At 44.0% G+C, this 12,003-nt stretch overlaps 1 protein-coding gene across 12 annotated transcripts in view; it reads right to left on the bottom strand.

The window, feature by feature from the left end:
• The window catches only part of adgrb1a (adhesion G protein-coupled receptor B1a), an 888,347-nt gene that overhangs the window by 532,900 nt on the left and 343,444 nt on the right, over nt 1–12,003 (bottom strand). For 10 of the 12 annotated variants that reach the window (XM_072468272.1, XM_072468276.1, XM_072468271.1 and 7 more), the window contains exon 5: nt 244–408. The exons of the other annotated variants lie outside the window; for them this stretch is intronic. In XM_072468272.1, the coding sequence (XP_072324373.1) occupies nt 244–408 (165 nt within the window). The remainder of the gene's footprint in view (nt 1–243; nt 409–12,003) is intronic. 12 annotated transcript variants of the gene reach the window in all.

Consider the following 12,003-nt stretch of genomic DNA (forward strand, 5'->3'; position numbering starts at 1 on the left):
GTGTCTTTGGTACTGACTCTGAGGTTGGTGAATACTGTCGGAGCAATTATAAAAGGACTTCAGCGTTGCATCAGACCAATGTCACTCTTGACTTTGGAATTTTGATGCAGCCACTGGCACTTCCCCAGCACTGTCAAATATCTCGTCAAGTTGCAAGCAGAGATTGAAATTAAGAAAGAGAGGGAGCTGGGATAAGAAGGAAATGCAGGGCAACAACAAGTGTTTCCATTAGTTCTAGCAAACCTGGACACACTGCTGAATTGTTGCACAGTCTCATTTCTCGCAGAGGTCCACTACACGAGGTGCCATATGGAGATGATACACAGGATCTCATCCGGGTCTGTGTACCCTGCCCACAAGTCGAAGAACAGACAGTCCAGGGGGACCATTCCTCTGCTGCAGGGTCGCCTGAAAAAGAAGATTCATTTGAGTGTTACTCAGTTGTGGCTTTGTTGCTGAGGAGTCTTCTTAATATTATTTGCCAGTCACAATGAATGATACTAAATAGATCATGACATAAAGTAGGTCAATAAAATGGTTTTAAAAAGAGAACTATACACAAAGGGAAAAAACAAGCAAATGAGGATTAAAGGAAAACGTGTTAAATGAGGCAAAGCAAAAAAATAGACTGCAGCATTCTTGCAAGTAGATAAGAGAGGGATAAGAAAACTGGCAGTGCATCATGCTAGTAAGGGTGTTTTCAAGAATAATTATACCCAAGATAAATATGAAAAAGGTTGAACATTTTTCAGTATTAACGGGGAATTCCAGCTAAAAAAATAAATCAATGGCTTACACGAAACAAAATTCTCTTGTGCTCTCTGTTGTCATGCTGTGCAAAATTATACCTCAGGTTCTGAAACTGGAACTCCAGTCACATTTCCATGGTCACTTTCCAAGAATCTAATATCACAGTCAAAATAGAGAAAATGCATTGATGCCATGCTGATGTTCTGTTTATGTCTTTAGGTGTCTTGATGTGTAAGTAACATTAGGTGGCAGAACATCAATAGTGTCCTAATCTTTACCTGACTATTGCCGCACTGCCAGGTTTTCCAAATGAGTCACCTCCGATCCATTCTATTAAAGTCTGACTGGAATGTCAATCACCTGTACAATGTGCAGGCATTTATTTGGATCCTGATCCAGACAGCTCAACTCAGTTGTAAATCATTGTCTATTGAACTATAAAGGGGAAGCAGTATTTTAGGATCTGCTACTCTTGGACAGCATGACACTTGGATCTTAAGCACTGGGCAAGCTAAGAAGGAAGACTTCAGACCAATTCACAAGATAGCAAAAGACCACCTGGCTCATGAAGAAAACTTGCGAATGCCAAACGATGAATTTCAGCACACGATCACACTGATCAGAAAACTGGCTACGACATCCTGCTTATAAGTAAACTACTGAGTTATGTGGTTTAACCTCCAACATAAAAAAACAGATTATCATTAATTGTACTGCGTTAACAAGTGGCTTACGTGAAATGATTGACATGCATTTCGGAAGGGGATCTATCTTTATGTTAGAAAAAGATTATTGATTCGAGGGAAATAACAGGAAATGGCTGCACTTTTTATGGTGTGAAGAATTCTGTCACAATAAATAGGTTTGATTTCAACTGGGATGACAACAAGCAGGGGCCAATTGATCAATTGCAGTCTAATTCCTGTGTTTCAAATGTTTGATTTTCTCGGTTATTGTCTTTATCCACTTCTGCTCCAGACTTGGGAAAACTTGATGGGTCCCATTTTTCCAACTGCTGCCAGACCGGCTGAGTATTTCCAACATTTTCTTCTTTTATTTTGGATTTTCAGCATCCACGGTATTTTGCTCTTACTGTCGAAACTGTCCACATTTAGGATTAAGAGGTCCAAATTTTGCCTGCTGTTTTCAGTTGTTCAAGGTCCTTTTTGTTCCCCGACATTGAATCATTTTGCCCAATAGTTAAAGAAGTGTTAACCCTAACCCTAACCCTAGGATAGCTTCTTCCTGGTGTTCTAATGAACTTTAAATGTTTCCATTGCACAGACAGGTTTTGGCCCAAAATAGTCTTGTGGAAATAAATAAGTTAATCTGAGGTTCACAAAGGAAAATGTAGATATATTTATCTACAAGGCCTTCAGTGAAGTCAGAGGATCAATGGTAGGTGGCAGAATGGATTGCGAGCTGACTTCGGGTCAGAAAGCAAAGACTGGGAGTAAAAGGTAGTTCTTCAAAGTGGCAGAAGATGAGAAGTGAATTTTAAGCAACAATGCATCAAATATAACTTTTGTATGTGGAATTTATTTTTAGAAACTGTCTTCAACAGGACCATTCCTACTCCTCAGATAATGAAGAAGTCCATGGTGTCATGCGGCAACAGGCTTGGGCTGATTCGTGGCAAGGTGTCAGGCAATGACCATCTCCAACAAGAAATAATCTAACTATCTCCATTGAATATTGATATTCCATGCCATTATCATCACTGAATCCCCCATCATCAACATCCTGGGGATTACCATTGACCATAAACATATCTGGGCCAATCATATAAATACTGTGACTACAAGAACAGGTCAGAGACTGCAAATTCTGCAATGAGTAACTCATTTCCTAACTCCCCGAAGCCTGCCCAGAGGAAAAAACCGTTCGGGCCAGCGTTCTCATATTCCCCATTTTGCTGGTGTTCCATTTTAAAGTACACAAGACCAGTTCAGACCAGTATTAATTTTTCACAATTTGACTGTTTTTTTTCCTACTGGATGACCATGAGCTACAAGACACAAGTTAGAGCGTGATGCAATACTCGACACTTGCTTTGGCTGAGTGCAGCTCCATCTGCACTCACGAAGCTTGACATCATCCAGGACAAAGCAGCCCACTTGATTGGCACTTCATCCATCACCTTTTTCATTTACTCCCTCCAGCACTAGTCCACCGTGGCAGTGGTGTGCACTATCTAGAAGATACTGCATCAGCTCACCAAGAATCCTGCAGAAGTACTTTTCAAAGTTGCTATTTCAGCCACCTGGAAGAGCAAGGGCAGTAGTAGGTGCGTGGTAGCACCATTAGAATAGATGAAGAATCATAGAATCACTATTCAGCCCATCACATCGGCACTGACTCTCCAAAAGTGCATCCTACCTAGGCTCATACCCCCACTCTATTATTGTAACCCAATAACCCCACCTAATCTTTTGGACACTAAGGGGCTATTGAGCATGGCCAATCCACCTAACCCGCACATCTTTGGACTGTGGGAGGAGACCAACGCAGACACGGAGAGAATGTGCAAACTCCACACAGACAGTGACCCAAGGTCAGAATCGAACCCGGGTCCCTGCTGCTGAGAGGCAGCAGTGCAAACCACTGTGCCACCGTGCTTCCATTAAGTTGCCTTCAAATCAAAATTCATAATATATCACTGTCCCCTCACCACCACTGAGTCAACATCCTGGAACACCCTCCCCAAGAGCATTGTGGGCGTATGTACAGACCACATGGCCTGAAGCGGTTCAAGACTTGCCAGCATCTTCTCAACAGCAATTAATGATGTGCAATGTAAAATTGCCATTTGCCTGCAACACCCACATCCCATGAACAAATAAAAAAAAGGTTCAATGAATTGATAACAAAATTATTATTTTGTGACCTTGAGTATGCATTGTTTCTCACTGACAGCGTAGAAATCACTCCCATGTAATTTTGCAAATAATCTATCCTTGTTACAACCATTTTCAGCTGTACACAGTTTCAAAATCAATTCTAAAATTACATCAATAGAAGTTGGCTAGGTCTTTGATGCAGATTGAAATGCAACATTGTTTGGTGGAAAGTAGTGATTGAGACATGGTTATAAAACAGGGGAAACAAAATCTGACATTGCATTGCAGCGCCACACACAACTCCAGGCATGTTTCATGTTTTAAAGCATGTGGGATCTTTCATAATTTTTCTTTTCCAGGTTGATGAGCATGCCTTCTTGAGTTATACACAGGGGCTTGAAATAGAGGAAGAATGGAGCAGTAGTAGGCCATTCAGCCCATCGAATCTGCTCCGCCATTCCATGCAACCATGGCCTATCATCCATTTCAATGCCCTTTTCTCAAACTATCCTCTTATGTCATTGGTATTTAGAAATCTGTCAATCTCTGCTTTAAACATAGTTAATGATTGAGCTTCCACAGCCCCCTGAGGTTGAGAATTCCAAAGATTCAGAACCCTTTGAGAAAAATAATTCCTCCTTGGTCCTGAGTGGCTTCTCCCTTATTTTGAAATTGAAACATATAAGATTCTCTGGCGGTCTTGAAAGGGTGATTGCAAAGAGACATTGTCTCTAGTGGGAGAATCTAGAATTTAAGTGTCACTGTTTAAAAATAAGGGGCCATCCATTTAAAACAGAGATGAGACCGGTCAGTAAATTTTCTTCCCAAAAAGACATTCGCGAACCAGTTGGGTTTTTATAATGGTTTCATGGTCATTGTTAGACTTTCAATTCCATATTTTTATTGAATTCAAATTCTGCCATCTGCTGTGGTGGGATTCTGACCCCCGCCCCCAGATCACTGCCCTGGATCTCTGAATTACTAATCCAGTGAAAATACCACTGTACCACTGCCTTCCCTGTTTACAAATTCTTAACCCATGCCAGAATTGTTATATACTAGGGTTGTTGTAGTTGAGTCTCTTTAAGAACCAAGTCACGTAACCTATGTGACATTATCGACTAAGTCACAAGATTTTGAGAAGTTTAGTGTCAAACCTGGCACAGTGATGGTCTATTCAATAAACCTCTGTTGATCTTGCATCAAACCCATGTGGATCTGCAATCCAGCTTCTGCTATACTGTTACTCTAAAGGTACAACAGTTTACAAAAAGAAAACTGGCGACGAGGAGTGGATCAGAAGAGAGAAAAAAATTCATTTTCACGAAGGAAGAAAGCCCGACAGAGTGGAGCAGCTTCAACAGATCGATCAATATGCAGATTAACAGAGGGTCAGAATTCATTGGCATCGGAGCCGGTAAGGGTTTGGGGTAAAAATTCAAAAGAAGGGCCGATAGCAATTTTAAACTGGCAATCCGAGGAGTCAGGTTGCAAGACTCGCCAACACAGTAAGAGATGGAGGTAGAGCGGGGCAGGGAGCTAAAGATTATCATAACTTGCAAGAAAGTTAAAGCTGTTACAAATTGGTCATCCATCTTGAATGATCTAGACCACTGAATGAAAGAAAGAGCATTCTGATACCATGGAAATTTGTAGGAAATTTTGGCATGATGAGCTCCTTTGATGAAGACTCAGAGAATTGTATCTCTCCCCTCTCACCTTAAACCTATGCCCTCTAGTCCTAGACGCCTCTACCTTTGGGAAAAGATGTTGACTATCGACCTTGCAATGCCCCTCATTATTTTATAGGCCTCTATAAGATCATCCCTAAGCTTCCCAAACTCCAGGTAAAAAATGTCCAGTCTATCCAACCTCTCCATCAAGTTCCGGAAGAATCCTAGTAATTCTTTTCTGCACCCTTTCCAGTTTAATAACATCCTTTTTATAATAGGGTGACCGGAATTGTACACAATATTCCAAATGTGGCCTTAATAATGTCTTGTAGAACTTCAGCAAGACGTCCCAATGCCAGTATTTAATCACGGGAAGAAAGTGAAACCTTCACACAATCACCCAAGGACAGAATTGAACCTGGGTCCCTGGCGCTGAGGCAGAAGTGCTAACCACTGTGCTACCGGGCCGCCCACATTTTTTCTTTTTCGTTGCCGACAACGACCACGCGAGCACTTGGCTGGCTACTGTGGCAGCTTCTGGCTATCTGATCTGGTGGCCTCTGTTCTTTTTGGTTAATTGCCTGCCTGCCTTCCTCAGCCCTGGGGTCGGAGCCTAGGGCCGCCCCACTGCTCCCCTTGACGGCAGTTGGCCAGTGCTTTCTCCTCGCCTCGCTCTATTTTCTAGCCAATAAAATTTCAGAAGAGATTAAGGTCTCAGTATTCCAAAGTACAATTGGAAGAAAAACTTTTAATTTGTTCAGAAGTTTAGTTTAGACACAGGTCCCGGAGTTAAGACATATCAAGAATTGGTTAAAATATTATAAGATCATTATTCACCAAAGTCATTGATTATTGCAGCGAGGTTTCGATATCATCGAAGAAACCAGTCGGAAGGGGATAATAATGCACAGTTCATCGCAACCCTCAAACGACTGGCAGAGATTTGCGAATTTGGCAACTCTTTAGACAACTCAATTAGTGATCGTTCAGTGTGTATTTTGAAAAAATAGGCCATTCAAAGATGGCCATTAACAGAACGTAATCTAAGACTGAAAACTGCATTAGACATTGCTGTTTCAATGGAGCTCGCAGCTAAGGAGGCTTCTTAGCTCGGAGAAAGCACAAAGATCCATAAACTGGTTGCCGTCCAGAAGAAATCTACCCATCAACAGATGTTTCATTGCTATGCCAGAACGAGCCTTTCACAGGCTGATTGATGGAGTAAGGACAGCCAATGTAAAAATTGTGGCAGCACTTGGCCACACTGCGAGGGCTTGCTGGAGTAAAACTTCTCCAGAGAAGAACACTCAAAAGAAGACACAGAACACCGTCAAAGAAATAAATAAAATGAATTCCGCTAAGAAAATTCACAATGTAGAAGATAAGGACAGAAACCACAATGAAACAAATGCAATTCATTCTGATGAGGAATTGAAGTTGAATGCTGCTTTCAGTACAGGGTGAGAGTGCCAAAACTGAATGGACAGCCTATTAAACTGGAGGTCGATACAGGGGCTGCCGTCTCTCTATGAAGGGAAATTTAATCACCTGCCTTTGAAACCAGCAGATGTAATCTTGAGGACCTATACTGAAGAGATTGTGCCACTGTGAGGTTGCATCACAGCCAAGGTTCAGCTCGTGGACAAACCGCAGATTTACCACTCCATGTGGTACGACAAAGTTTTCCAGCTCTCTTTGGCCACTCTTGGCTGGAAAGTATTAAATTGAATGGGAGCATTGCCAACAGTTTAGTTGATCCAAAGTCAGACTTACAAACGATAATGGAAAAATATAGCAGTGTTTTTGTAGACACACTGGTGTCCATGAAAAGTGAAAAAGTGTCCCTGATCATGAAGGAAAATAGCCAGCCAAAATGTCTCAAGGCTAGAGCCGTACACTATGTTATACATCCAAACGTCAAAGCAGAATTACTGAGATTTTTGGAAAAGTAGTCTTTTTTTTATTTATAAATTTAGAGTGCCCAATTCATTTTTTCCAATTATGGGGCAATTTAGCATGGCCAATCCGCCTACCCTGCACATCTTTGGGTTGTGGGGGTGGAACCCACGCAAACACAGGGAGAATGTGCAAACTCCATACGGACAGTGACCCAGAGCCGGGATCGAACCGTGAGGCAATAGTGCTAACCACTGTGCCACCATGCTGCCTGGAAATAGCAGTCTTAGAACCCATCACTACCAGTGCAAGGCAACCCTTCTTGTACCTGTCATAAAATAGGAAGGTACAGTTCATATCTGTGGAGATTTTAAGATAACTATCAATCCGGTTCAATGTGCGGGACAATACCCGCCACCAAAGATTAAAGATTTGTTCACAGGCCCAGCAGGAGGACAGAGGTTCAGCAAGATTGACCTATCACAGGCCAATGTGAAAATGAATGTGGCAGCTGAATCTCAACACCTGCTTACCATCTCGCTCACAAAGACCTATTTCGCTACAAGAGATTACCAACTGGAATAGCGTCAGCACCAGCTTCATTTCAACGCTCAATGGACCAGATCTTTAGTGACCTACAGGAGGTACAGTGTTACCCAGATGATGCACTGATAACCGGCACAAGTGATTAAGAACACTTGCAACACTTAGAATCTACACTGAAACAGCTTCAAATGTATGAGCTTCATTTCAGGAAAGATAAATGTGGTTTCTTCTTGACATCCATACAGTATCTTGGACATGTAATTGACAGTAAGGGTCTACACAAAGCACCTGAAACAATGGAAGTTATAATGGAGGCTCCAAGTCCAATGAATGTCACTCAACTTAGATCATTCTTCGTGTTAATCAACTACTATGTAAAATTCATCCAGAATTTGGCAACCCTATTGAAACCCTTAACATACCGTGTTACAAAACAGGCATGGCAATGGACACCAGAATGTGAAAACGCATATCAATCTGCAAAAGAAGCACTGAAGAAGTCAGAAGTGTTGGTACATTTCAACCCAAAGTTACCATTAAAGTTACCATGACAACTTGTCTGTGATGCTTTAACGTATAGTGTTGGAACGGTGGTCTCACAAATACTACCTTCGGGGGAAGACCAACCAATAGCTTTTGCATTTCATACATTGACAAGTGCAGAATCTAACAACACTTAGTTGGAGAAGGAGGTACTGAGTGTTGTTGTTGGTGTACGGAAATTTCACCAATACCTATATGGTCGTCACTTCACATTGCTGATGGATCACAGGTTCTTAACAGCAATTTCTGGGCCACACAAATGTATCACTTACATGGCTGCAAGTATACTCCAACAATGGCTGTGAACACTATCTGCACAGTCCTACGAGATCAAATACTATCATTCTGAAAGTCATGCCAATGAGGATACATTACCATACGTGCCTTCACCAGCTTGTCAAATACCACCTGATCATGACAATATTTTTACCGTTCACAGATTGAGAATGTTCCAGTGGGGCGGCACGGTGGGACCATGGTTAGCACAGAGCCATGGTCACGGGCCTTCTTTGTGTGGAGTTTGCATATTCTCCCCGTATCTGCATGGGTTTTCCACGGGTGTTCCACTTTCCTCCCACAATCCATAGATATGCAGGTTAGGTGGATTGGAGTTGCTAAATTGCCCCTTAGTGTCCAGGTATGTTCACTTTACGTTATGGGTGTCATGATATTCAGATAAACATCATGGTGCAAACACACATACACACTGATGGACAGATCAACGGACCAATCAACACGCACGCAACATCACAGCCAATCACAAGCAAGAGCACACGTATTATAAAACGGGGAACACCACAGTTCCCGCTCATTCCAGCAGGTGACAGCTCAGGGCAAAGAGCTCACAGCAAGCCACTCAGACATACACCATGTGCTGAGTGCCTCTCTAAGATAGTGTTAGGGCTGGGTCCACAAGTTAAAGGGTAAAGAACGAACCACAGTCATATGTTTACAGATGTTGTTATCGATAGTAATAAAACAGGGTTGTACCATCTGCAACCGTGTTGGTTCGTCTGTATGGCAGAACACCCAACACAACATAGTACCAGGATTGGAACCCAGTAACTGTGAGACCTACCTACACATCTTCAGGAATCTGCCATCAGCCCGCCGCAGTCGCTCCAAATCGCTGGAAACCTCGGCATCAACTGGAAGCTATTTAAACAGCGCTTCCAGTTCTTCCGAGAAGCCACAGAAAGGGAGAATGCTTCGGACACCAGAAAAATCACCCTCCTCCTCTCCACGGCAGGGCAACACGTCATCCACATCTACAACTCCCTGGTGTTCGCGGACGGTGAGGACAAGATGAAATACAAGACAGTCCTTCTTAAACTCGAGCAGCATTTCAGCGTTGAGGTGAACGAGAGCTTCGAGAGGTACCTCTTCCAGCAGCACCTGCAGGGTAAGGGTAAGCCTTTTCAATCTTTCCTGACACACCTCCGTATCCTAGCGCAGTCCTGCGGTTATGAGGCCACCTCCGATTCGATGATTCGGGACCAGATAGTTTTTGGGGTCACCTCAGGCACCCTACGCCAGCAGCTCCTCAAGATTAAGAGCCTCACCGTAGCCACCGCCATCGAAGCCTGCGTATCCTCCATGAAAACGCGACCAGCCGGTACTCCCAATTCCAGGCAGCCGAATCGGCACAGCAGGGGTCCTACGAGGCCGAGCGGGTTCAGTCGATTGAGTTCCTCCCGGCCCGCGGCCCGGACGAGGGCAGCCATTTTGCGCGCTTTCCGCAGCCTCCCGCACTTGTATGCGGCAAAAGAGACGTCGGCGCAGAGGGACGTGATGCGCAGGTGCGCTCTACGCAGGACCGAACTGCGCATGCGCGATGGCGCAACGAACGCCATGACGTCACGACGTGCGGCAACTGCGGATCCACACATTTAACGCGGCAATGTCCAGCACAGAATCGACAATGCCTCCGCTGTGGCAAGATGGGCTACTACGCTGCCTGCTGTCGAGCAGCTCAGCCTGCTAATGCTCCCCAATTCCGCCAGCCTCGCAGGGACGTGCGGGCCATTCAGCCTCCATGCACCAAGTCATACCCTGACGATGTACAGACCGGTGATACCGACGACCGGGAAGCCTTCTGTGTCGTGGTCATTGACAGGAACCGGATGTCCCCACGTAGGACCCACCAGCAGATGCCAGTGAACAGCGTTAATCCGGGTGATGAATGGTGTGCCACCCTAACGGTCAACCCGAATTTGTCGCCCACCTACTAGGCTGGACTGGACTTATGAGCCTGTTTTAACATTGGACTCACTAAAGTGTTATGCCACAATGTTGATATGTTTCTCTTTTTGTCGTTACAGGAGTTCATTTTTGATGTTTGATGATTACACTTGTTTTGTTTATGGTACAACCTTGTTGCTATGTTGCACCTGACACCTTCCTATGTATATAGTTTAGCCTCATGTACATGTTGTAGATATTGCACACACACATTCAGCTACACTCAGTACACACCTATATTTATTACCACATGATGTGGAGATGCCGGCGTTGGACTGGGGTGAGCACAGTAAAAAGTCTTACAACACCAGGTTAAGGTCCAACAGGTTTGTTTTGACGTCACTAGCTTTCGGAGCGCTGCTCCTTCCTCAGGTGAAGGAAGAAGGAGCAGCGCTCCGAAAGCTAGTGACATCAAAACAAACCTGTTGGACTTTAACATGGTGTTGTAAGACTTCTTACTGTATTACCACATAGGCACATATTCTTGTAAAAAAAGGGGGATGTCATGATATTCAGATAAACATCATGATGCAAACACACATACACACTGATGGACAGATCAACGGACCAATCAACGCACACGCAACATCACAGCCAATCACAAGCAAGAGCACCCGTACTATAAAACGGGGAACACCACAGTTCCCGCTCATTCCAGCAGATGACAGCTCAGGGCAAAGAGCTCACAGCAAGCCACTCAGACATACACCATGTGCTGAGTGCCTCTCTAAGATAGTGTTAGGGCTGGGTCCACAAGTTAAAGGGTAAAGAACAAACCACAGTCATATGTTTACAGATGTTGTTATTGATAGTAATAAAACAGAGTTGTACCATCTGCAACCATGTTGGTTCATCTGTATGGCAGAACACCCAACACAACACTGGGGTTATGAAGATAGGGCAGGGTAGGTGGGTGGCTGGACCCCTCTTTCAGAGGGTTGGTCCAGACTCGATGGGCTGAATGGCCTTTTCCTGCACTGAAGAGATTCTATGATGACTGCAGCTCAAACCCAAAAGCATACCAGAAATGATCCTGTGACGGGGAAGGTACTTGGAATGGTATTAAAGGAGAGGATACCAGGAGAACAACCTGAGTTAAAACCATACATATTGTGGATTCTTGAAATAACAGTACAGAGTGGAAGTCTGTTGTAGGGATGAGAGGAATAATTCCACCAAATTTTTGACAAAAAAATTGGGAACAATTACATGAAGGACACCCAGTATAGTGCAAATTACGGGCAGCACGGTAGCATTGTGGATAGCACAATTGCTTCACAGCTCCAGGGTCCCAGGTTCGATTCCGGCTTGGGTCACTGTCTGTGCGGAGTCTGCACATCCTCCCCGTGTGTGCGTGGGTTTCCTCCGGGTGCTCCGGTTTCCTCTCACAGTCCAAAGATGTGCAGGTTAAGTGGATTGGCCATGATAAATTGCCCTTAGTGTTGGATGGGTTACTGGGTTATGGGGACAGGGTGGAGGTGTTGAGCTTGGGTAGGGTGCTCTTTCCAAGAGCC

The sequence above is a fragment of the Scyliorhinus torazame genome, chromosome 11 (assembly GCF_047496885.1).
Source record: "Scyliorhinus torazame isolate Kashiwa2021f chromosome 11, sScyTor2.1, whole genome shotgun sequence".
NCBI classification, from domain to species: domain Eukaryota; kingdom Metazoa; phylum Chordata; class Chondrichthyes; order Carcharhiniformes; family Scyliorhinidae; genus Scyliorhinus; species Scyliorhinus torazame.